This window comes from Cyphomyrmex costatus, unplaced genomic scaffold, assembly GCF_001594065.2.
Source record: "Cyphomyrmex costatus isolate MS0001 unplaced genomic scaffold, Ccosl1.0 scaffold505, whole genome shotgun sequence".
Taxonomy (NCBI): domain Eukaryota; kingdom Metazoa; phylum Arthropoda; class Insecta; order Hymenoptera; family Formicidae; genus Cyphomyrmex; species Cyphomyrmex costatus.
In genome coordinates, this window is record NW_017279311.1 from 187,813 (window position 1) to 213,222 (window position 25,410).

General features: G+C 31.7%; 1 protein-coding gene across 2 annotated transcripts; it reads right to left on the reverse strand.

The window, feature by feature from the left end:
- Positions 1 to 1,629: 1,629 nt before the first annotated feature.
- On the reverse strand, positions 1,630 to 25,410 carry LOC108778653 (uncharacterized). 2 transcript variants are annotated; one of them, XM_018545880.1, is made up of 4 exons: positions 25,370 to 25,410; positions 13,722 to 13,815; positions 10,726 to 10,812; positions 1,630 to 1,881 (listed from the first exon to the last, which is right to left on the reverse strand). In XM_018545880.1, exons 3-4 carry the CDS (start codon positions 10,781 to 10,783, stop codon positions 1,736 to 1,738), a joined length of 204 nt encoding a protein of 67 aa, XP_018401382.1. In that variant the 5' UTR covers positions 10,784 to 10,812; positions 13,722 to 13,815; positions 25,370 to 25,410; the 3' UTR covers positions 1,630 to 1,735. The 2 variants fall into 2 exon arrangements, with proteins under 2 accessions (XP_018401382.1, XP_018401384.1); XM_018545882.1 differs by lacking the exons at positions 13,722 to 13,815; positions 25,370 to 25,410 and having other exon boundaries at positions 10,696 to 10,752.

Genomic DNA, 25,410 nt, shown 5'->3' on the forward strand with positions numbered 1-25,410 from the left:
CTAATTAAAGAATACAATCGAATAGAAATACATTTTACGAAACTAAAAGATAAGGCTCTATAATAAAGTTTCAATTTTCAATCAAAATTATAAAAATGTGAGTGGATTAGTTCTGTGGATTTTTTTCGATTTTTCATTCTGTTCTAATCATGTTTCGATTAACAGCGCTAATTATATTTTAATTTGAATGTAAAAAAAAAAAATCTTTTCATAAAGTAGGAAGTAAAGGTAACATTAAAGACAATTTCATTTTCCTTCGCATTTGAATTTCAAAAAAATTAGGATAACGTTTCCACGAGAATAAAAGTCATATCATTAATTTTACTTTGTCTACATTTAGTCGAGGAGCCAGCTCGCTTCCATCTTGCAGATAATTGCCATTTACTTTGTGCAGTACACTTTTAACCAGATAGTGTCAGCACCCCCCGTTGTCGCCTTTTAGAAACGTTTTAACAGCGAAAAGCTCTTTCGAGGACACGTACAGGCGCGAATGAGAATAATGGTCCATTGACTGCAGTACTCTCACACGTACACCCACATCACTCTACTGTCTAGATAGAAATACAAAGCTCGAGTGTGTTTAGAAGAAATCACAATTTGTTGAACGTCGGAGAACTATTATACTTATAGTGTACCTCGCATAGTCATCGTTCCGCCGCGCCGCTACAAATCCGTGCTAGACTACTGTCTCCATTTTAGATAGACGCCTTTAGATAGTAGCCTATGAGCTTTTAAAACGATGCTATTCTTCCCTTTCGTGAGAATCTTTACTCTTCCCAGTGTGCGTAATGGTGCAAAAGTTATTCTCTCTCTCTCTTTCTCTCTCTCTCTCTCTCTCTCTCTCACTCTCTCACAGGAAATATGCCCTGGCAATAGCCCACAACGCTTGATATTGCTGAGAACGTGTCTTGCGAACGAGGTACTGAAAGGTGTCCCAAAAGAGAGTATTACTATATGCCGATGATAAAACTTTACGCTCGGAGAAATATAAAATCGATTTTCCCATAGATGAAACGTATCTTGCCGCTCTTTAAATTTTTACCTTGCGCGTGACATTATTTTCCCATCTTACAGTTTTATTTTAACCATCTGCCCACAATTTGAAACTTTTTTGCGAAAGCGAGACGCTCTTAAATTGCTCCGAAATAAACGGGAGCGGAAACCGCGGTTCTCCCCTCCTATAAAAGATATGAGTTAAAAAACGATTTGATAATGTAACGGAGATGTTAAAAAGTAATCCAGAATTTTTCTCATTTTTCGAAAGTTTTCTATAGAGCAGTAAAAAAGCTTGGGCTGGATGAAAAAGATTCAAATTGCAGACGTTCAGTTAATAATCGATCTACCCGTTTCCCCCAAGTTTCAATTAGAAAATCCTTTTAACTCTTTCAACCCCTTTTTCGAATGTGACTTCTTTTCAGAGGAACGATAAAATCAGAGATCTCTGTTATAATCCCCGGATTTCCCTGATTGGAAAATCCATTTTGCGCGGCCCGTATAACCACACGGTACGTTAATGTAAATGAAATGAACGTGCATTTTCTTTACGTTCGTCCATATTCCGTTGGAGTTTTTTGTGCGGCTATACCGAGGCTTTTTCCGTGGAGAAGCGTGAGAGAATTTAGACGGTGATGTAGTAAGCCCGTGGTTTACCTCTTGACGTGGTCGGACTGAAAAGGATGCCTGGTGTCGTCGGGCTAAATGACCAGGACGCCCACGAGGGCGGCGGAAACATACGTCATGACGTATAATATCCTTCGTGTCGTTTGCGACACTTTTCACGGGCAATATAGCAGAGCGCTATGGTGATCAAGATGGCTATGGTGATCCCCATGCCTATGCTGATCCAGATGATCTCCTCGTTTATGCCACTGTAGCCCTTTCCTGAAACGAGGCTGGATTTATTTCGCACTTCTACATGCATCTGTTACATTTAAATATTAAGTAGCATTTATGTCCGGTTTTTCCAATGTAATATTAACTTTAATCTTAGTTTACATTACTTTTTATTGTCTCCTCTCTTAAACGTTACAAAAGGATATAAACAGAATGGTAGAAAGTTAATTTTACATTGGTGAAACTGTTTCGCATATGTTATACTGGATAAAAAAATTGTAGAATTGATTAAGAAGTGAATTATGTATATACAATATTATTGTTTGGAAAAAGATTAACATTATAGAGTGACATTTTGATACAGCAACATAAAACCACACGTGTATTTATAATCGATATCTAAAGGACTTTCAAGCTGAATTGACAGGCTTGAAACTGTTATTTGAAAAAGCTTTATTCCTAAAGCCTATATATCATTTCCAATTTCCAATTTCCGATGGAAACAGTTTGTAGGAATAAAACTCGCGCAAGTTGCGTTTTTGAGTTTACCAATAAAGCTTTCGTATCTTTTCAGATTTCGATTATAAATATAATTTTATGTTACTCTGTTAAAATATATATTATTTTTATAAAAAACATTGATATAATTTTTTTCTCCCAATCACATCTTACTTAATGAAAAGACTTAACGTTTAAGTTTACTTTGTCTGGCTTTACGTCATCTTTATAATCTGCTGCTATAAAATCTAGTTTTCCGCTTGTCACGACGAATACGTCCGCTTCATTTTAAAATAAGTTTATGAAAGATTTAAGAGGATTTAGGAAGCACAACATAAACTACGAGATGTCCTATAATAATCACATTTTAATCCTTCGGAGCTGTGGATCAATTAGATCCACTCATTTATACTTTTTATTAAAAATTTGTTAACTTTAAACATTTATTTTTTCATGTTGCATTTGCAAATTCGGATTATTCTTATTAAAATATATTTAATGTATATATATATTCGTATTTATTATTTAAAATTGATAAAATCCCCGAGAAATACAAATATATTTAACAAGGAAACAGGCTAATAGAATTTATAGCGTTGTATACTGTGCGCAATTATTTCGTACACAAATTTTAACTAATGATTACATTAACGGTAACTAACTTATTACAATTAAGATAATTACATTAGAAATATAAAACAGATGTTTGTATTTTATATCTCTGAAAAACATGTAATCGTTAGCTACGATAAAGTTTTTATAAGAAATAATTGCGCACGGTGTACGGCGCTAATTCCCATTAGCCCACTACCTTATTTGAAACATTAATATTTATTCGTTTTTATACGAGTTATGTCATTTTAATTCCTTAAAATTAATGAACTGCGTTAATTAAATGGGTCAACGTCAGTAACTGTATTACCAATTTTGACGTCAGCTCCGGAGGGTTAATAGCATTTTGGAGAATAATTGGATTAAAAATCTCAATATAAAAATGTCAAAGTCGTAATAGCTTTCAAGTTATAAAACGATTGAAATAATTACTATGCAATATTCCATCATCTCGTAAAAAGCTTACGTATAAATACACCTAAATATGTGTCACTCATTATTGACTTTTATAACTTAAATTATATTAAATTTTATTAAATTTTGATTATTTTTTACTTAATTTATTACGCTTGTTTTGGATGATTTATAATTTGCGTCAAAATTTATACTTGAATTTATAATTTTATATACCTGTATATTTCAATATATTTCTACATGCATTTTATGTATGTATGTTATTTACTCCGAATTTTAAAATACCTTTCATATTTTCCGATGCACATAAAGTTATAAATAAAATTCCGTCGTGAATTATATATCACCTGAAATGGGCTTTGTATTGCAGATATTACACATACCTAACAATCAATCGTTATTGATAAATTGATTACTGATAGTTAATTTAACCGTTCTATGCGAATTATTTAGCCATTTCTTTTTAACGAAGATTTCACGAATTAAATAAAAATCTATCGGAAAAATGGTTATTTTTCTAAATTTAGTTGATTCCACACAAAAAGTTTGAAAATGCTTGTTTTGTCTCGGTATAATTTTTCATTTTCAAAATATAGCAATTTGAAAATGAACATTTTATTCTTTCTTAATATTGCATCATGTGAAAAGTATAATATTATGTAAGTACAAAAGCAGTTACTTTCCACATAATTGAGGTGGTATAAAATACTTTTTCATGTATCAACATAGGAAAAGAGGAAAGAGCTATTTTTAAATTGCTGTATCTCGAAAAGGAAAAATCGTACTGAAACGAAACGAAATGCGCTTTCAAACTAAAAGTCGATACGTATTATTAATTAAACATAGAAAGAAAAATCTATTGCCGATACTACAACGTTGTAAAAATTTTCCAAATTGACCTTTACACCATTTTTCTCAAAATTGCAAACTAACAGTTGACCGACATACTCGAGTTCAGTAAGCAGAATACGTCGACGATGACTCGTCGTAAGTTTTCACTTACGATAGAAGACAAAAGATCAAATTTCGTTGCCCAGTGTTCTCAATCGAGAAGCAATCGTTAATTTAGGCGACGCTGAGTCTACGAAAAGATACGCAGAACGAGGAATGGTGATCCTCGTGCTTGTCGAAATGATCTATGGCTTATACGTATTCAGCATATAATTATTTCGAGAAGCGTTGAATATTTCGATAATGCGGATTTCGGATTTGTTTATGTACCGCGTAACGGCTAACGGCGCGCTGTACGTAGCTGGGTAAACAAGAGATCATCACGTTATCATGCCTATCATTCGTGCGTCGTCACTTGAGCGAGTAGACGTACTGCGTACAGTTACCTCTCGAATTATGGTAGGTACGACAAAGCTCCAAACGCGATTATTCTGTACCGACATTTAATGAGATATTGACCGCATGATCATTTAACTTTCGATTAACAATTAATACGTACGCATATCCTGCAATCGAGGGCTCTTGTTTATCAAATTAAGATATTTCGTATAATACCATAATTCAGAGCAGCTTCGAGGTGAAATGCTGAATGTAATTCTCATAAATTATCATTTTTGAGGTGATACTTGTGGGCTAATTATTTCTATAATGATTTTTAAGACGAATATAATTCGCATTGAGCTTTACGTCACTCTATAGGGTTGATTTTGTCTTATGAAACAAGGTAGAAATTGAAAAAGTGAGAAAATTCATTAAGTATTAACAATAAAATTAGAGATATTTTAGTAAATTTACTTTCGTTTGTAACTTTCATCTCATTCAAGATACAGAAGAGACTGAAATAATATATCTATATCAAAAGCAGAGCGGGATGATTACATGGAACGATTATATTCGAATCGAATGGAGTGAGTCGAGTAATGAAAAGCCATATAACACGATTATTTATTATTAATACGTGTATTTTATGAAATACACGTGTATTAATAATAAATTTATGCGTTTTCGGAATGCATCGCGTGAATTCTTGAATCTCATTTGTATATTTTCGAACGGTCTGTCGCGTTTCAATCAGTCGTTAATTTTGATTCACGTCGTGTGGTATCCATGAAATTGCCAACTTCACTTTCCAATTTGTCAGTTACGCGTCACGTAACGCATAGATGGCGATGGTCGCAGGAACGTAACGGATCGCCTCGGAGAATCGAGAGCGGAGTTAATCCTTTTATCTGTAATACCTATATTAACTACGTATCGATATATAGGTCCTTCGTTTGTATTTGAGCGGGACGTTTACAAGGTCTCTCTATCTCGCGAAAATTGAAATTTGATCACGCGAGCGATCGACAAAGCGATCATAACCATATTTCCGGACATTGCATTCCGCGGATGTTTCGTCTTTAACTTCAAGTCGTGAGCTTATATTCACTCACGCGTTTCAATACATCAGCAAAACAAATAATCGCCCTGTAAGATGCTTTTATGGGCCACTTATTATTCCAGTTGCAGACAAGTGTACGAAACTGAGACTGCGTGCGGCAATAACGTGTCGGTTATGTGGAGCTCGAAGTTGGCCGCGTCTTAGAATTTGCCTCGCCGTGCGAGATTTGCCATTACGTTAATTACGTTAATTAATTTGGGAGACGCGGGTGTTAAGCGGTTTGTATTTCTATTCTATTATATTCTCTTCTCGCGCTATTTTCGCCGTCGAAGTGTAAGAAGGTGAGCGGACGTTTAGCGTCGGGAGTGTAAAGTGTAAAAGTATCGCGGAATTGTCGTGATTATAGTATTACGCGCGTTCGTAATTATCGTGTTCGAGAGTGTTGTATTCTACGATCGCAATGCTGAAATCTGAAAGGAGGAGGAGAAAGAGGCCTGGGAGGTCATCAAGCAACGGCGAAGTAACCATTAGGTAATTTATTATTTATGTATATTTATGCAGAATTAATCAACTTTTCTATGTCCCGGAAATTCTCCAATCAGCGCACAATATTTAAAAAATATTTTTTAAGTATTGTATGCTGATAGGATCATGAGATTTCGGAGTTGTATTATTTATAATAATTCGTAAATAATATCATTTTTCATTTAATATCTCTTTTTATTTAATATTCAAAAGATGAATCAAAATTTAATGCGCACAATAATTGTATTTTGAAATATTTATTTTTAGTTCTGTATTTGTGTATTTTACAGATCAACTTGTATCTTGCACCTCCGCTGCTGTGCATCGTATTGGTGAGTGATAAATCGCGTTTTATTTAAATCGTAAGGCAATGGATCTGTGAAAATGATAAATACGAGAATATGTATAAAATAAGGATTATCAGAAAAATAATCAAAGGATGTGAGAAATTAGCCTTTGCTTTTACAACATTAATTGATGTATTATATATGTAAAAAATTGAATTTGGTAAGAATGTTACAATAAAGTATTTCACACTTTTATTTATATGAAATATCAGATAATTTTATAAATTTTTAATTTATTGCTCTGATTATGTTTAAAAGAGTAATTAGAAATTCCTGTTTTGAATAATGAAAATATTATAAATATGAAATAATATATTTCATGAATTTATTGCCTTGAAATGGATGATTAAATATTTTATCCTTAATAATTGTCTATATTGATTTATTATGCACGTTAAAATACATACGTAAAAAGCTGAAAAACAGAACTTATTATTTCATTAGTCTGATTATTTTCTGATTGCATACTTATGGAATATTATGTTATAAATACACTAATGATCAAAATTTAAACATGCTCTGATACAAATTAAAAGGAGAGAAAATAATTTTTAACTCAGGCATATAAAAAGTGATGAATAATGATAGAGTGTGATCTTTGTTTTCTATGCTAAAATTGATTTTAAATTTATTAAAGATAATATCGTCTTTCACACTTTTTGTCATATATTTTACAAAGATAAGTTTTTTTCGAAAACTGTACTGCTGAGAGTACCATGTGTCTGCGTAAAGATATTATTATTTTTAGATATTTTTTTAGTAATAGAGACAGTAACTAATTGATAAAGAAAGTTTATGCTTCATTCAATGATATTTCATAATAAAAGACACAAGACAAAAAACTTGTTTATTAATTTTTTCATACGTATCCATGTAAATAAAAAGTATTAATGTAAAATGTGATAAGAGAAATTGTTAATAATATTTAGATATTTTTCATTTTTTTTACCTGAAATAGATATTTTAAAAATAGGATTTAAAGTTTATATTTAATTTTTCTCTTTTCGCGAGGTTAGATATTATATAAATTGGCGTGGCAATTGAGAGACAATATTATTGAGGTATCAGAGATTGTGTTTTCAATGTTTAAAGTTTAAATAAAAGAAATATTCCAATTATATGATATTCCAATCGATTTATTTAATAAGCATTGTAATAATAATTATTATTTATGTGCCAATTTTATATCTTGTCTTATTCCATATTCATCGATATTGATTTTATATTTGAAAAAAATAAGATGTGAAAGTGGTGTGAGATGTATTAAATATTTCGCAGAATATAGGAAATATTTATAGATTTAGAAATTTTCTCCTCAGTTTTATAAATTTTTATAAGCTATTTTAAAGAGAGAGAAAGAGAGAGAGAGAAAGAGAGAGAGAGAGAGAGAGAGAGAGAGAGAGAGAGAGAGTGTTAAATATTGTATTAAAATATTTAACATTAAATCGACTTTTTTATATCATATTAAAATTAATTTCGATATTAAAAATATAATAATAGGATATAAAAATTCATAAAGAAATATGTATAATAATCGCAAAAACGTGAAATATTCATAGCACGATATTGATTATGCGGAAAGTCTGCTTTCATTTCGTACTTCACGTTTCTGGAATTATCAAACTTGGCATTTTGAACTTTGTACATTATAATGAGAAACTGAATGAAGTTTCTTTGGACTGATGATTCTGTTGATTTATGTATATCTCATTATTTTTGTCACATCTTTTAATACGTTTACTTCTTGAAGTCAACAAAAAGCTGTATTAATCAAATAGTGAAATTTAAACGATATACATGCTAATTATTTGAATAATTAGTATCGAGTGACGCTCGAAAAATTGCTATTTGATTTTAACCAATGATTCTGATGCAAATTACAGATTTTCATTAGTATTTACTGAAGAAAGTCGTTATTACACCACAAACTCGAATGGTTTCCGCGTAATTTAACGCTTGTTATTTGACGGTCGTTCTAAAAAACCTTCTCTTAGACCATTACGATAACGACGGCGAATTTTAAAGTTTCGTTGTCGACGAATTGTAGTTGCGCCAGTGTTCGGACGGTGCTTAAAACTTCAGATAACACTTGAATTCGGAGTACGTGACTTCTAATGAAACTATAGCTGCTGAATGTCGGGATATTATTTTGTTTTTTCACGTTTTAAAACTTATATTTTAACGGCAGAATAATGTATCTTTTTCCTGAGTAAATATTCTACGCTTCTCTAAATCTAAATATTACTGTGGCAAAAATAGAATAGACAGAACTTAAAACTCGTGAGATGCTGACTCGGTAATAAGCTAACTTTTCTCTCGAAGCTCTTTCTCTCTGCTAGAGAATTTTTCTGGAGAATATAACAATCCTTGGTTTTTCGATATGAACGGTAAAGTTAAAATGTATCATGATGTAAAATTGTAAAGGTAAAAAATTTTTTAAACGCGAGGATAATTTTTTGACACGGTGATATTTAAAATTAACAATGTACGTTGATGTAGAAAAGAATATATAAAGAATGTTTATATATATATATATATTAAATAATACACATGAAACGACAGATCCAATAAAACTAATTCATTCTTTATTAAAATTTACGTAAATTTAATTTCTACTTAAATGGAAAAAATGCTCAAGATTGTCTTCTAACTTTAAAGCTATTGTGATCCCGACGTTCCGAGTTCGAAATTTTTATTTTTATTAATTGTTATTTGAATATATTATTAAAGCATTATATGTTATTTATGAGACATCTTAATATTTTAATCTTGAATATTCCTTATTCTCTAAATTCTTTCAAGTGGAATCTCATTCTAAAGAGTGAAAATTGAACCGGTCTTGAAAAAAGGTGGTTCAGTTTTCAATCTTTAAGTGTGAGATTTCACTCTTCAGAATAAGATTAACCCTAAAAGTTTTAAGGAAGCATGTAATTGTTTTCGTATGTAATAACATCGTGTTTTTTGTTAAATTTCAAATTGTGAAAAAATATCACATTTTCAACTTTAATTCTATTTTGATTTGAGATGATTTGTAAAATCATCATTCAAAGGTAATTCGCGTTGCTCCAATCTTCTTTGAACTTCTATGCTCACGAAGATCGATAAGCGATATTACACAACTTGGAGAAAATCCAATTACGAGTAAGGTACTCGACTGAAGCGACGTAGAAATTATTTGTAAATTAGAAGAGGATGGTTTTACGGCAGTTGGCCCAGAGTCAACATTTTCGTAAATTTCCTACTACATTCGGTAAACATTAGCGCAATTCTGGTTGCGTTATTGATTTCACCAGCATTTCATATGCCGCTGCCAAAAGTACGCTGTGTGTTTGACCATTTACGTCGGAATTCATATATCATGCGATAGCACGTTGTGTGACGTTATAGTGGCGTAATAGAATCAAAGCTCGGTTTGCATTCGAATACTGCATATATTCGATGATAAAAATAAATTTGAAATATTTATATAAAAAGATAGAGTAAATAATAATTTTTTACACTTTCTCATGTAATAATCGTACAGAATACATAAGAATCATAATGTGTTGTATAACCAAAGCACATTGATAATCCAGCCAAGCTTTTTTTTTTAACAAAAAAGAAGATAATATTTTAAACGATAGCCAATAATTTTCTACAAGCGATTTTGTTGTATACACAAAATGTAATAACAGAAAACAATTTCAACGTATCAAAAAGATATGAGAAATAATAGTTACACAATTAAACATACACCTTTTTTTCTACATGAAAGGACTTTAATTCACTTTTGGAAAAGAAAATAATTAGTTATTAAAAAACAAATTTCTTTTTGCAATTCATAAACGTAAAGTAATAAATTATACCGAGATTATGGAAAATAATCTGCCGAGATACTTAGATTACATCGTAGCACAGAAATAATGCACGTAGGAAGAAAAGTCCTCTCGGCGATTTGTCACAGAATTACGCCACTGATTGCCAACATTGTATACCACAATCATACCGAAGCAATTTTTGCAATTTATTTACATCAATATTAACAACCTATGTGATGAATTCATTACAGTCACAATTGTACAGCTATATATATATATACACAGTCACAAACAAACATAAAAAATTGCTTTGGTACTAATGTGGTCTTATATATACCTAATGGAATGACATCCACATCCATATTACCATTGTAGTGAGAGCTATAGATCCCAACTTTACCCGCGACTCGTCCACCAACCGGCATGTTTGTATTTTTTCTTCTCGGTTTGTCACCTGAAAGAGAAATTCGTCCACTTTATTACAGGCAGAGCCTTAAAACTCAAGCGTAAAGCACAATTGGAAAGCACAGACAATAAGGGAATGACGGATTTTTGAAATTTATTGGATATTATTAAAATTTTTTTATTTCACTTCCTTCGGCTAGATTCGACTTTGGATAATTGGAAATGTTATCCTTGGTGTGAATTAGGCTCTCAGGTGTGTTTTTATTTTTAAGAGAGGTGTTATTGCGAGAGAGGATTTGCGAGAAATTATATCTATATTTTTTGTTACTCTTTTTCTTTGAGCGGAATTGATTCTACATTTGACTTTAAGTAATCAGTGGATCGGTATCTCAGTATTTCTTTTAGTTTCTTTTGTTTCGTTTTTTCTATGTCAGTGCTAGTTGCAAGTGCTCAGAAGTTTTACTTTTTATGTTAGTAGTGTTTTTATGTGATTGTGTCTCAAGAGGATGGCTTTGTAAGGAGGTTTATAAGAAGTTATCTCGATTTTTATTAATCGCGCGAATGGTGGGTATTAATATTTCTACCTCAAAATCAAGAGTATTCTGATACATACGGTTTCTGATAACTTGAAATTTGTTATTCCCTGTTCCTGTATACTCATACTTTTCAATTGCGTCTCAGACTTAGGTAAAGATTACAAGCATAACATTTCCAATTTTTTTCTTCTCACACACTTCTTATATTTTCTCATATTTTCTCTCACATATAATATAATCTGTTTTTACTATTCATCCGCTTTCTTTAGCACTTTTTTCTTATTATTATTATAAATCTTATTATTTTATTTACAAGCGTGATATAATTTCTACGCAATACAATAAAATTATTTTTTCTTGTCAATTTAATAGTATGAGTATATAGGGTGTCCGGAATTTAAATGTCAAAACTTTGGAAGCGTGTAGATGTGCCATAGATGATCGATAAACTAAGAAAAAAAGTCTTGTAGAGATGTGCTCGTTTTTGCTTCATTTTGGAGAAAATCGCAAAAGAGACAAAACATAATTTTCGTTTTTGAACTTTTTTATTACTTATTCATGTCATATTTATTCACTTAATTAATATAGATATTGTTTAAAATGTTGGCCTCTTGCAAAAATGCAAGCATATCATCAATACAGACAGCTCGTGTTGCAGCCAAATACTGATCTGGTGATACTTAGTGCACCGCAGCTTCGATTCGACTTCTCAATTGTTCTCTTCAGTTGATTGACAATGAATAAACTTTCTGCTTTAAGACCCTTTACACAAAAAAGTCCAGTGGTGTCAGGTTAGGTGATCGGGGTGGCCAAGACGTTACTTCCTCGCGTCTAAGAACGAAGCAACTACGTTTGGTCTCTTTTGCGATCTTTTCCAAAACGAGAAGCAAAAATAGAGTATATTTTTACGTTTTTCTCAGTTTATCGATCCCTTACACACTCCAGAAGTTTCAACATTTAACTTCCGGACACTCTGTATATATGGATTGCCAAAGCATAAATTATGTTTTTCAGTTTATTAAATTAATTAAATTGAGAATATTGGAATATTTGCTCTATACTACAGACTCTATGTTATTTATAACGTTTAATTAATTTTTAATTAATTAATTATGCAATTAATTTTTCTAAATAATCTTATAAATAATGTAACTTATAAATAATGTAAATCTTATAAATAATGTAACAAATTTTACGAAATTTTTTATATTTTATAAGTTGACAAGAAAAAACTCTCAGATATTACGACATATCTTGTAGAAATTACATTATACATATATATATATAACTATATAATATATGTATACTAACTACCAGAATACGTAGAATATGAGAATAACGTTAACTGTATTCATATAATATTTTAAAGCTCCAATTTTATCGACAACAATATTGCAATCGTTAAATATTCGTCTCGCACACTTCGGCGCCGTTGAGCTCCATTCTGATGGAGGAAACGAGCGGAAGTCATGAAGTAACTAATTCTGAAGCGAGATCGTTTTACGAGTCGACTTTTTTTCTTCTAATTAATGTCAGATTTTCCAACTGAGAAATTGCGATCTTTCCGATTGACACATACGATAATGTTAGTTTAAAAAATTCTAATTACATATATATATATAAATATATATATGCATTCTGTATTGGAAAAAAAATTTACTATTTTATTATAAAAAATCAAATTTTTTACTCTAAATGTAAATATAATAAACGTAAAACATAATATAAACTAATAGCATTAATTGCTTGATGTTTCTCTGAAATAACAAGAAAATAAATTAATACATTTATTCAATAAATGTAATATACTTATCTTTGAAGTTTCTTTTTCTAAAATTAATTTAGAGACAATTATAAAATTAAGCTTTTTATAATCTAGAAAGAACATTTCAACGTTTTTGTTACGTACAAAATGTGTAACAAACTGTGTACACATTAATTTCAATTCATTGCATATTTAAACGACTACACAGAAATAAATTAGATATAAATAGGTTCTTATAAATCTGACATTTTTATTTTCCTTTATTTATTGCTTGCGACCGTTAACTATTTATCTCTACATTTAAAAGAGAAATACATTGAAGCATTTGCATAGATTATTTTTTATTCTTGTTTTTCCGCGATTGGCTGATGCCATCATACACACAAAAATATAAAGGGATATAAAACAGGGACGAAGAGATTTCCTGATTTCTTTGAATTTCTGAATGTGTCACTTTCCGACTTTGAGTTCTTCACTGCGTTGTTAAAAAGCACTTTTTGCAACGGCAAAATTTGCGGCCCTGAAGCGACGTCACCGTCGATCAAAGAGTTTGCTTGTGAGCTGCACCAATAGAAGTGAGTTTGCCATGTGGGAAGAAGCAAGGGATTCGTCATCTTCATGTTTTTCATACGAAAGGAAGCATTGATGTGTAAGTACCTCAGAAATTCGGAAATAGGGTGCTTTACGCGCATCTCTTCCACTCCGCCTAATCGCCCAACATTTTCTCCCTCGTGATTCGCATTGGACCAAGCTGAAAAAACAATTTTTATATATTACAACAGTGCTCCATATTTAATTATTATTATATAATAATTTCAATTATTTTCTTTATATATGTTACTGTGAGCAACAAAATGAAAATTTGCAGTCTGTAGCTTTTCAATCAATAAAGTAAAAAAGTCTTCCTTTGAGGTGAAATGTTTATAGAATTGTGTGGAAGTTCCATTTAAATATTAATGGATTTGCTTTTTGAATCGAGAAAGGTGACATAACAATGAAAATTATAGCGACAAAATTTAGATGAAAACATAATTATTATTCTAGCGCTTCTATTGTATAATGCGCTCATTATTATGCAACTGTTGCATTATATTATTTTAATTAATTTATATGTGTATGTATAATTAATTGACTTATGTATTCGTAGATGTATGGTATACATCTCTGTAAATGTAACATTTGAATGATATAAATTATAATTTTTTATTATATAAAAGAGCATATCGTATATATAATATATAAAAGCTCTTTATTATATTAATATACTGGAAAAGAGAAAGAGAACAACTTTGAGAAGATGGTACTTGTAAATATATGTTACTATTTTTTTCTTCTGTATAAAATTAGAATCCAATTGTACTGTGAACATTTTTTCTTCCACTTGGAATGAAATTTATCACCTATCTAATCTAAAGAGTAAAGCGGAAGATGTGATCAAGCGTTCTAACACAATCTCGTGTTCTTTCAAGCCGAACACTTCTTTAAGCTCGCCAAAAGCTATTTCGTGGAGCAAAAAGATTATTGTTGATGACTCCTCGATTTGTGATCCCCACAATACGAGGTTCTGTAAACACTTACTCGCAGAAGCAGACTTTTTATTTTAAAAAGCAAGTATAGATCGTAGAAACTTTTATTTTCTTGCCTGTAGCAATAGAAAGAAAAAATTACAAGAATTATACATATACAAAAATTATGCATATACAAAAATTAAATGTATATAAAGCAATATATAAAAACTACAACTAAAATGATTATATAATAATTTTACATAATAATAATTAAAATATTTATGATTAAATAGCTAATCTTCGCAATTCAGCCCTAAATACATAGTTTCAGGAATTATTTAATAATACAAACATTAAATATACAATATAAATAAATGTTCAATGAAAGAGCCTTTTTTCGGAGTAGACTTTCTCTACGTTTCTACTGGTGAAGAAAATTTATGTAGAAGCTACTTGCAATTATCTACGGGAGTCAGCTGAAAAGTAACGGACAGTTCTTTTGGTGCTCGTGAACAAAAAGGCATGAAAGTGCATTTTATTGAGCACAAGAACGTACCATTACTTTTCAACGTACTTTTCACTATTTACAACTAAACATTTCTCCCAACGGTGTGAACCAGTTTTCTCATTCGGTCAATGAAGAATTCCGGCGGTCTTTCCCTATCCACTTCACTGCATCTTTCAGTTCATCATCCGACAAATAAATCCTAGTGACATTCATCGTCGTTTACAGGCTGTTTATAGTGATGAAACTGTTGATTGAAGTACTGTGAATAAGTGCAATTTGCAATAAAATTTCGTGCGTCGGGAACTGGCGGATTTGATGCTCTGCGATTTTTACTTCTTTCAAAAAAAAAAAAAGAAGGCTCTTAAGGGCATTTATTTTATCACAGATGATGAAGTGAAGGACGCAATGAAGTCATGGATCTGGGAAAGACCGTCGGAATTTTTCATTGATCGGATGAGAAAAGAAATTTACCGTTGGAAAAAATGTGTAGCTGTAAATAGTAACTACGTTGAAAAATAATGTTATGTTCTTGTAGCCAATAAAATGCACTTTCATGCCTTTTTTGTATTATTTGAATATCTCTTTTCCTTTACAAGTTACGTTTCACTGTCCATTACTTCTTATCCGACCCACGTATTTTCAACACCTATAAATACCGATAGTCTGAAAATAGCCAAGTAAAAAAAAAAGCAGTATTTTCTAATCTATTATACTTTCTATTAATTTCACAACGACGATGTTTTTATGAGTTTTTTTTTTGCAAAATATTTTTAATCTCGTATAGAATTAGATATTTCTGACGTTTAACTAGGATAGAGACGTCTTCGGTATTTCAGCTACAAATTCTAGAATCCAAGATTCGCTTCGAAATGGCTGCGCCATTCCAGAATTCAAGTTTCGGCAAATATGCGGCTGAATTCAAAGCGCTCTTTTGCATTAAATATGTAACTTTGCGGGCTCGAGCCACGAAATCCGGTGACATCGCAGCGCAATTATTCCCTGGGCGCTTCTTAATAACGCTCTTCGCTTAAGTGAGATCAACAAGTTAGTTTCGTTACACGTCGCGTACACGCTTCGCTCTCATACGCGCTTAAGAGTGGTCCTTTGTTTCGCACAATTAAAACGAGTCCCGTCGGCACACCAGACCGGTATTCACGAGCCGTCCGACTAGGGACAGAAAGCTTTTGTCCTGTAGAGCGTTTTGTGCGATGACCACTACTATCGTCGAACAAGCAGTTGATGCTGCAGCTCTCTGTATCCGGTCTAGTGTCGCGCTTTGACGCGCTCGCAATTAGGCGTGATGACATCCGCGTGCTAGTGGTTTATTAATTAACGATGGCGGTATTGTTTCTGGAAAGTGTGGTGCGGATTTAGCGGTCGGCCGCGACGAAATTGCGAGTCTGGTGGTCTATGCGACAGCATCAGGAATTGCATCGAACACTGTTCTCGCTTGACTGTACACGAATGACGTGGAGTTTACATAATTGTCTGCGAATATTATTAGTATAGTCACATTGTGTGTGTGCGAAACGTTTACATAACTATCGAGCAAGTAATTATCGACAAGATCAGATATGGCGTAATGTTATACCTACAAGAGCTATAGGACTTGCGAAATTATATTTTCAGAGATTTGAGGAAAAATTATATTATATTATAGTTACATTGCGTTTATTATTTCATTAAATATTATGAAATATGATTTCAATCATTAAAAATATTAAAGTTGTATTAAGAATGAAACAATTTTTGTCTCATTCTTAATACAACTTTAATATTTTTAATGACATTTTTTAATTATTCTTCTGCCTTTATAAGTGCATTATTAGCATTTATTAGAGAAGGATCTCTGGCTCGTAGTAATTCCAAGTTTGATTATTATTTTGCGTTTAACGCGAAGTTGGTTATTGAAACAGAGACCGCTTTAATTAGCAAAATTAGTGAAACTCCATTGCTCGAAGCTACAACCAGTTTCTACATTTGCAGGAATTTGTACGTAACTTACCGCGACGAGGTGATAAGAAACTATAATATTTTGGTTTCGGAAAGTGGAGACAGTACCACTTATTTATAATATAGCAGAAAACAGCTAAAATATTTTGTTGAATATTTATTACCATGAAGTAGCATTTATGCTCTTAAAACTATGTTAACGTTTCCTATAAATGAAGACCTTCCATTAAAATTTTTCGTGCATTATTCTGTTTATGAAAGAAACATTTTCGTAAGCGGATAGCATCTCCCTACTATCTACTTGCAAATGTCAAAACGCTTTGCAACCTTAATATCGTTACAATAACAGGTATATATGCTAATTAACAACTTAAAGCGGGAAAACTTGTTTCTGAAGCTCAAACGGACTCGATTAACTCAAACGTTTCTCTTTGTGTGTCAAAGCATTTGCCCTGATTTTATTTTGTATCTTGACTACTGTTATCAAAAGCTTCGGTAACTATAACATTGTTACCACTGAGCCACATTTATCCTTTGCAACCATTGCTTTATACATACGGCTGCTTTTACGCCGGATTTTAATTACAATTGTATAAATTCTAAAATGAATTTGTACAATTTCGTATATAATTGAAGAGCCGTTTGAATATCGTGGGATTTCCATATAGTTTTCGTAGAGTTTTGCAAACAATTGCTTTCCTTAATCCCTTCATTCCTGTGGCATTTAATTATTGTTATATGAATGTCAGATGTATGAACGCGGTATTTAATTATTCTCACTGTTTTATCTGCAAATAAATAATATCTGCAAAAGATGGTGTAGTGCAGTAGATAATAAACAGCATGACAGTGTTGCATTTTTCAGGGCAATTCGACAGTTGTTCTGTTTATAATTATACAGCGGTATATAGCTTATAAAGCACTTTGTAAGCTTTTCGAGAATGCTATTAAGATAGAGACGGCGAGGGTCTTTGTTTCTGTAAAGACGTACGTCGTTTATGAGTGAATAGTTACGCAGTTGTCTCGACGCGGCGGAGGATGAAAGCTTTTGTTTGCCGCTTGCTGCGTGCCCTCGCTAATGCAATCGACAAAGCGCCTGGTGTTATTGTTCCTCTCGTCAGCGTCATTGTCATTGATGAGCGGCGCTACTATTCACAATTCCCATTAGCATGCACCGTATCTGCTTCTGCGCGATTGACCGAGCGCGACACTTCACCGAATTAAACTCGGCGATTTTGTGCGACGCGTTCATTTACGCTTATTTCTCTAGCCAACACAAACTGAATCGAACACAGTTCACTCTATTTTATAGTATAATTACAATATTTTTAGAAAAAAATCAATTAAGATTTCGTATTTGTTGTGTGTTTGAAAAAAATATAAATATTATATTATATTTTTTCCTTTTATAAAATATACGCAAAAGAAAAAAATTTACGTAATCAAAAATATTGCATGAAATGCACAAGATAAAAAATAGAATTTTAATCAAAATTATATCAATAGACAAAAAGGAGAGCAAGTACAAAAGAGTTGTTGTTTAATTATCGTATTACCTTTTTTTTCGATGCCAACTCTGATTGTTATTTTTTACTTGTTGATTTTTAAATTTCAAAAAAGTTCGTTTTTATTTACAAACTTTAGAATTTTAATATAGAATATTTCACATTTTTTTTGTACGTTATATTTCAAGTAAGAGATAACAAATAAAATGTTTTAAATATTTTTTTAATTATTCAATTTTATTTATTCATTTTAATGTAGAATTGTAGAGGAGAGGTGATTGTTATGAAATAATGGGGATTGTCGAATATTACGATATTTGTTTTGTCTTATATTTGCGCCTCATTTTGGAAGCAATCGTTAAAATTACCTTTCTACAGTCTGTTTAGATTAGTTGTAACATTGCCACTAATCGTTAATGTTTACTGTATTGTTGTACAAGTTTTTGTAGGTATAGCAAACAATTTCACAGATTGCATTCGGTATGTAATTTTGAGAAATATATTATTAATTGCAGTTTAGCTTGGAAGCTAAAATCTAGCTTTCAAATAATATAATTGAACTAAATTTGATAACGAGAGACGTATGTATATGTGTCTGACGTGCACGGTTATAGTACGGTTATTCCAGTTAGTGATATTCCACATCTCTCCTATTTCATAACCGCAACTTTTTTTTCCTCTTCAGTTTTTCGTAAAAGTACGTTTATTCTGTATACTTGAAGAACTTTTAACTTGTAGCATAATTAGTATCATCTTATGGCTAAACTTACTTAAAAGTAGTTATGTCACATAAATATTTATTAAGTTAGCATAATTCATGATACATGAATATTACTGAGTTATTTCAATAAAACAAATTAGTAATTTATAACTCCTTCCTTCATTCTAGCTTTCAATTATAGCCGTAAAATTCAATTTGGATTTTATATTCTAAAGGTAGCAAGTGTATATTATTAGGAACTTCACCAAACGTAGTCTAGTATTATTCTACGTTTGTTTCGAATATATAGAATAGAGCTATTTGAGTAAATAATAGAATAAATAAGGAATCGTTGTTAAAAAGAGATATGGCTCAATTAATTGCACAGATTGTCTATAAATTATTTAAATCTGAAACAATCTCTTTGAAAATTTAATTTATAGAATATTATGCAAATTTCATAACTCTAATTAATTCTTTTACGGACAGAAAGTTGAAAAATTTCCTCGTTATACAGATTATACCATGTTTTTATTTCCTTCGTAATCAGATTCTTTATAAATATGTATTCACTATTTGTATTTAGAGTACACTAATATTTTACGTTGATATAAACCAAGCAGGCAAATGAGAATGCAATTGGGTTAATAAAGTTATGTTTAATCTCTTAGTAGATAATCGGGAATACAATTAGTATTACAATGCATGCTTAGATGTAACTCAGTGTGCATAAACAAGATTTGCAGATACTCTCGAAGCACGTATTTTATAAGTTTCGAGTTTGAGTGTAAGTAAATAGATAACTTTTCTTTTGATATTACAAAGGCACGAGGTTTATAAAGTACCATTATTTTGCGATTAAACTTTATGAAAATATCGACAAATTTATGCTTGAGATGTCAAATATCAAGTTTGTGGAGTCTCTTGAAAGTATAGTAACGTTGGTAGAATTAGCATGATCTACAACAAAGATGGGCGACAATGATTTTGATATGCATGACATAGTCTGGAAACTATCCTAGTTTTTATATGAGTTTGAAGATAATCTTGCCTTAGCAAGTTAAACCAAAACAGAGTTGAAGATATTAAATTGTCAGCATTATCAAATTGTAATAATGACATGACGTAGCAATTGGACAATTCTCTATGCTTGTATTCCATAAGCATCGATTTTCAATTAACTCATATTTTTTCTAAAAACGAATTAGTAATTCTCTCGTACTTTTATTTATGTGTTTAAAAGGTCACGCGTTGAGAAGATTTGATCGTAATTAAAACGTAATTGAAAAATTTCCGCTTTTATCAATCTTCATATTTCTTTTGGAGTGAATTAGCAGTAATTTTCTCAATACTATCATCCATGTTAGACTATTAACGGGGACTGCATATACCTACATGCATATACTGATAAAAACTTTTTCCAATACGATCTGACATACATATATGTATAAGTGCCACTCGCGGTGTACGCAGAAACCTCAATAATTCGATTCATTTTTACATGGAACTGTTCTGAAACTTCAATGGTTCACATGTTGGTTTCGCGAATATATATGATACCAAAGCCCCAGCGGTATCACGAAATTCGTCGTAAAAACCTCGACAAAGAGCTGTAATTTCGCTTGACTGAGAATTTTTGTTATCAGAATTTATTTTACGTCGTACTAATATTTACTTTAATTTCCAGTTTTGATTTATAGATTAATTCATTGATACATTATTTCTTTTTGCGGCTTAAAAATCAATATATATCTTTATATATTTTGTTTATATATCTCGCTAAAATGCGATAAAATTTAATCTCAATTGCGCGATGAAATTGAAATGTCAAAGGTGTTATTTTTTGAAATATGTGCGAGGGAGAGATAAAGTAAAAATCTTCACATACAGGATTGATGTTTTTTAAACTTTAGAAAATGTAAAATTTGCAATAATATTGAACGTCCAGCATGACGTAGTTTTTAATCTTAAATATATGTAATTTTATTAGAAACAAAATTAAATAATAGCATCTGATGTTATCTAATAAATTGTATTACGTAAATGCACTGTGATTAAAATAATAAAGTTGTCCGAGCCGGCAAAAAGTAATCTCAGTTAACATTACAAAAGTTGATAATAAAAGTTAAAAACCAGGAAAGTTAGAAATCTAGATATATTATTATTAATTATTTTTTATGTGGATTATCATCAAGTTTCAAAGCCTCCATAAGCTCGTATAAAACTAATTTAAAAGCATAAATAATTCGCGCGCGCAATAAGATCGACAAGAGAGAAATTCGATTGAAACGGTGCGTTTTATTTCTTCTAGAACATTTCTAGTTTTATTACTTCTAGAAATGTTAAATTCCTTGAAGAATAATTATTCAAAATAATGAGAACTCTTGACGTCAGAAGTCTGTTTACATATTTTCAGTAATTACTTTGTCGCGCGACAGCCACGCCCTGTTGACCTTTAATAGTTTCCTCTTTTTCGCGAAATATTTATTTTTATCGGTGGACCAGAAGGGGAAAGTTTCACCCGGCCGATGTTGGGCTAAAAATGGTGTAACGTGGCGTCGCGTCGCTTACGGCGGGTAAGGCCGAATCCACGGATTTGGACAGATCGATGAAAATTCAGAAACGAGGCGTTGTCTCACTGAACTCCGGGCAAACGACTTTACCGCGAATATATGCGATGTTATACGTTGAAATTATAGGCATATCGTTAGTTGGTGCCGATTAGTCGATTAATCGAGTCGGAAATTCGCCGGAAATACGATTACCCTCCACATTTCTCTGTTCACCCATCCCTACCACTCACGCGTCCTATACTCTTATTAAACAGCTCCACGAGTAACTAGGAGATTTTCGAATGCTCACTGATTCGTATTTTTTCACTTCGATGAACCAAATTAATCGATTTCATAAAATAAAACTGTAATATTTAACTGATTCCATAAAGCGATAATATTTAATTGATTTCCACGAAGCTCCATATGTTACAAGAGATAGAATTATATTTATTTGCTAATAAAACGAAGTATTATTACTTGCAAATTTATAAAATTTTTATCAAAGCAAGAAATTTCAAATCTAGAATCCGTAATTATGAAAAATTTCTTATTACAAAAATTATTATCAATATTTTTTAAATCATACTTGTTATGTTTTAGTTATTTATTTACTTTACAAAATAATACTATGTAATGTAGACAAATTTATGTAATGGAAAAAAGCCTGAAAAATATTTCCAAAATTATTTCTTCAACATACATTGGATTCTAAAATTCCGGATGTGACATGGCTTGCTATAAATGTCAGCCTATCAGAATACTGTCGCTAATACCGTCTCTGGGGTGACATTCCATGCTCTCTTTTTTACTGAAGTGTTCGAACATCTTAATACGGGATAAAATAACGATGTCAAATATTAGCTTCAAAGTAATCAAGAAAAGTCTTAATCGTAAATTTCACTTATTTTGTTTTAAAAATATAATTTAGTTAATAACTAAATATTTCTTGCTGCAAAAATCATTTTATTAGACATCGCTTGTTAAATAATTATTAACAAGCTTCCCTCGAGACAATAAAAAGCATCTAAACTTAATCATGAAAATACATATAATAATAATTCATGCAAAGTAGGTGATTAATATTGAACTTATCATTAATAATTTATCGAATAACTTTTGTGGTCTATCAACACAACAACTTCGATAGGGGATGATTAATCGTTTTTGTTATGAGAAAGCATGTGTGAAATATCGAAGATGTATTGAAAAATTGTCTCGAGCATGATTTTCATTTATAGAGAATAATGAGAAACGAAAGCAAAATCACGTTAAGTGGATATCCTTCGATCATTGAAAAGAAGTCTAGGTTTCGTCAGATAGATCGATTCATCTTTGATCAGATAAAGGATGCATTCGCGCCAAGTGGATCGTCCACTACTTGATCGGACAAGAGCTTGGTGACTGTGCGCCAAGTAGATCACGTCGTTTTAGTCAGACAAAGAGACTACATATATCACGCAGTAGTAGTACGCGCTTTTAATCAAACCTCTTAGCAAGGACTGCATTTTAAAGTGTAATTGTAGACACAGTGGTTGAACAAATAGATCAAAATGTATGAATTTATAAATTTGTGACTTTCAGGAAAGATTTTGATCGATTGCGACCCAAATAATTGTTTTCAGATGCAAAATTTTCACAACTCGTTAATACTGGCCTTTTCTCGTCTCATTATATGAATCTCTATTTCATGAGATTTTTTGTGGATTAAAATAATGCATAAACGGTGTTCTAGAATGGCTCTGTCCGCTTTGGATTTCATTATCCCTCACAATTTTTATAATTCATAAGATGATTTTCATAATTGTGCATTCCGCTTGTGAATGTAATTGAAATTTAATATTTATATACGTCTGGCGCCGGCATAAGAAGAAGAATGTCAGCGACACAAAAATCAGCTCGTATTATATAGAAGCTCGTTGAAATTACGTTTGCAGTTTGCATTTGTTTCGTTTTATGTGATTAAAGATAAAACAATACCGTGGCGATTGCCACATAATTCTAGTTGTCGGAATTATCGCGTATTTTAATTCGTGTTCTGTCTCACGGATAAAATATGCATATCCCCTATTGGATTTTAGTATGCTCTCGTATATCTCGCTTTATGACTCTATAACTCAAAATAAAACAAAATGGTTTCGCAAGGGTTGACGTATTTTCTTCTCTTATCCTTTTCTTTGTTATAATTAAAAAAAAATTTTTTAGGTTAATATTTGCAAGTTATTTTTATTTAATACTACGTGTTTTGCTAAGAGTTGCTATTTGCATATTTTGTAGCCTGCTATATATTTAGGAAATTGATAATATTTATTTAAACTAGATGAGAAGCACTTAGAACGACGCCCTCACATCACATTATCGGGCTAGGTTCGCGAGTGAAGTGATCTATATCTTGTTGCTTCTCTGGTATAAGCCCCGCTTATCAGATAGATACTTGGCGAGTCAAGTCGCAAGACGATCATCGAGTTTCCTAACACGTCAAAACATGGCACAGTCGAGTAGACGCGTAGTACACTCGCACTGCTTCAAGTGAAATACATGTACATATATACCTCTTATCTACCATTGTCACAAAGATGGAGATTGTTTCTTATATATATATATATATATATATTTAGAGAGAAAAGGAATGATTTTAGAGTATTGAAACATTAAAAAACTAATTTTATTAATTACATGCTGAATAAAATGGATTGTTGTACGTATTCCGATGTATTTTTCGCGTTTTGTTAGATTTGATAATCATTTTCAATTACTTTTTATATACTAATAGAGAAAAACCGTTTTTGCTCGTTTATATAGGCCTTATTTTTCCCAATTAGCGTCACTATTTTATATTACTTGACATATTACTAAAATTCTACCATAGTCCTTAGCGTTGATCGTGCTGTAAAATAATTTCTAACGTTCCAAATAGATAATCAAAACATCGGAATTTGAAGTATTTAATCTTTTTCACAATCAGAGCATTCACGTCACGTAGAATTATTACACGTGACCTGAGTTTTAGAATTTTCTCTCTATTGTGTAGCGAGAGAAATATTGCTAGCGTAAATAACGGATTACAGCAGCAGCAAGATAGTACTGAGAAAATTTTACATAAATGTAAATACCTTTGTTAGCACAATCAATGCAGCATCTACACATGAAAGCGACTGTCATAATTTCAAACTTAATATTATTAGAGCGTTATAAGTTTCTACAATTCATAATTTGACGATTCTATATTAAAGGAAAAGTTTACAATTAGGACTAATGAATTAGGTGTTGCAATGTAAAATTTTCGTTAAACTCGTTAAATCAATATTTTTACAAAATCCGATATCGATAGCTTCGATGACCTCATATGAACCGGTAGCGTGACCCGGGAATACCTGGGAATATCTCTCACGGTGCGGCGTAGTGTATGCGAATAATTAACGGTTAATGCAAGACCGATCATCTTGTCCCAGTTACTAATTCAATATCGCCGAGATCTAGCGTGCAAGATCACGATGTTATCGTCATCGAATCGATTGCGACTCTGAGGGTTCACCTAGGCGTTTGCTACTAAGCAAAGGGTGAGAGGGAGTAACGAACCATTTCGGTTGCCCAAACGCGGGAGACGAGCTCTGGCAGGA

What these genes read in the sequence shown, in the direction of transcription:
- LOC108778653 (XM_018545880.1), bottom strand. Translation starts at nt 10,783, where the DNA reads ATGCCGGTTGGTGGACGAGTCGCGGGTAAAGTTGGGATCTATAGCTCT. An exon ending in CTATAGCTCTCACTACAATG is followed by an intron (nt 1,882 to 10,725) that starts GTAATATGGATG and finishes GCCTCGTTTCAG; the next exon opens with GAAAGGGCTACAGTGGCATA.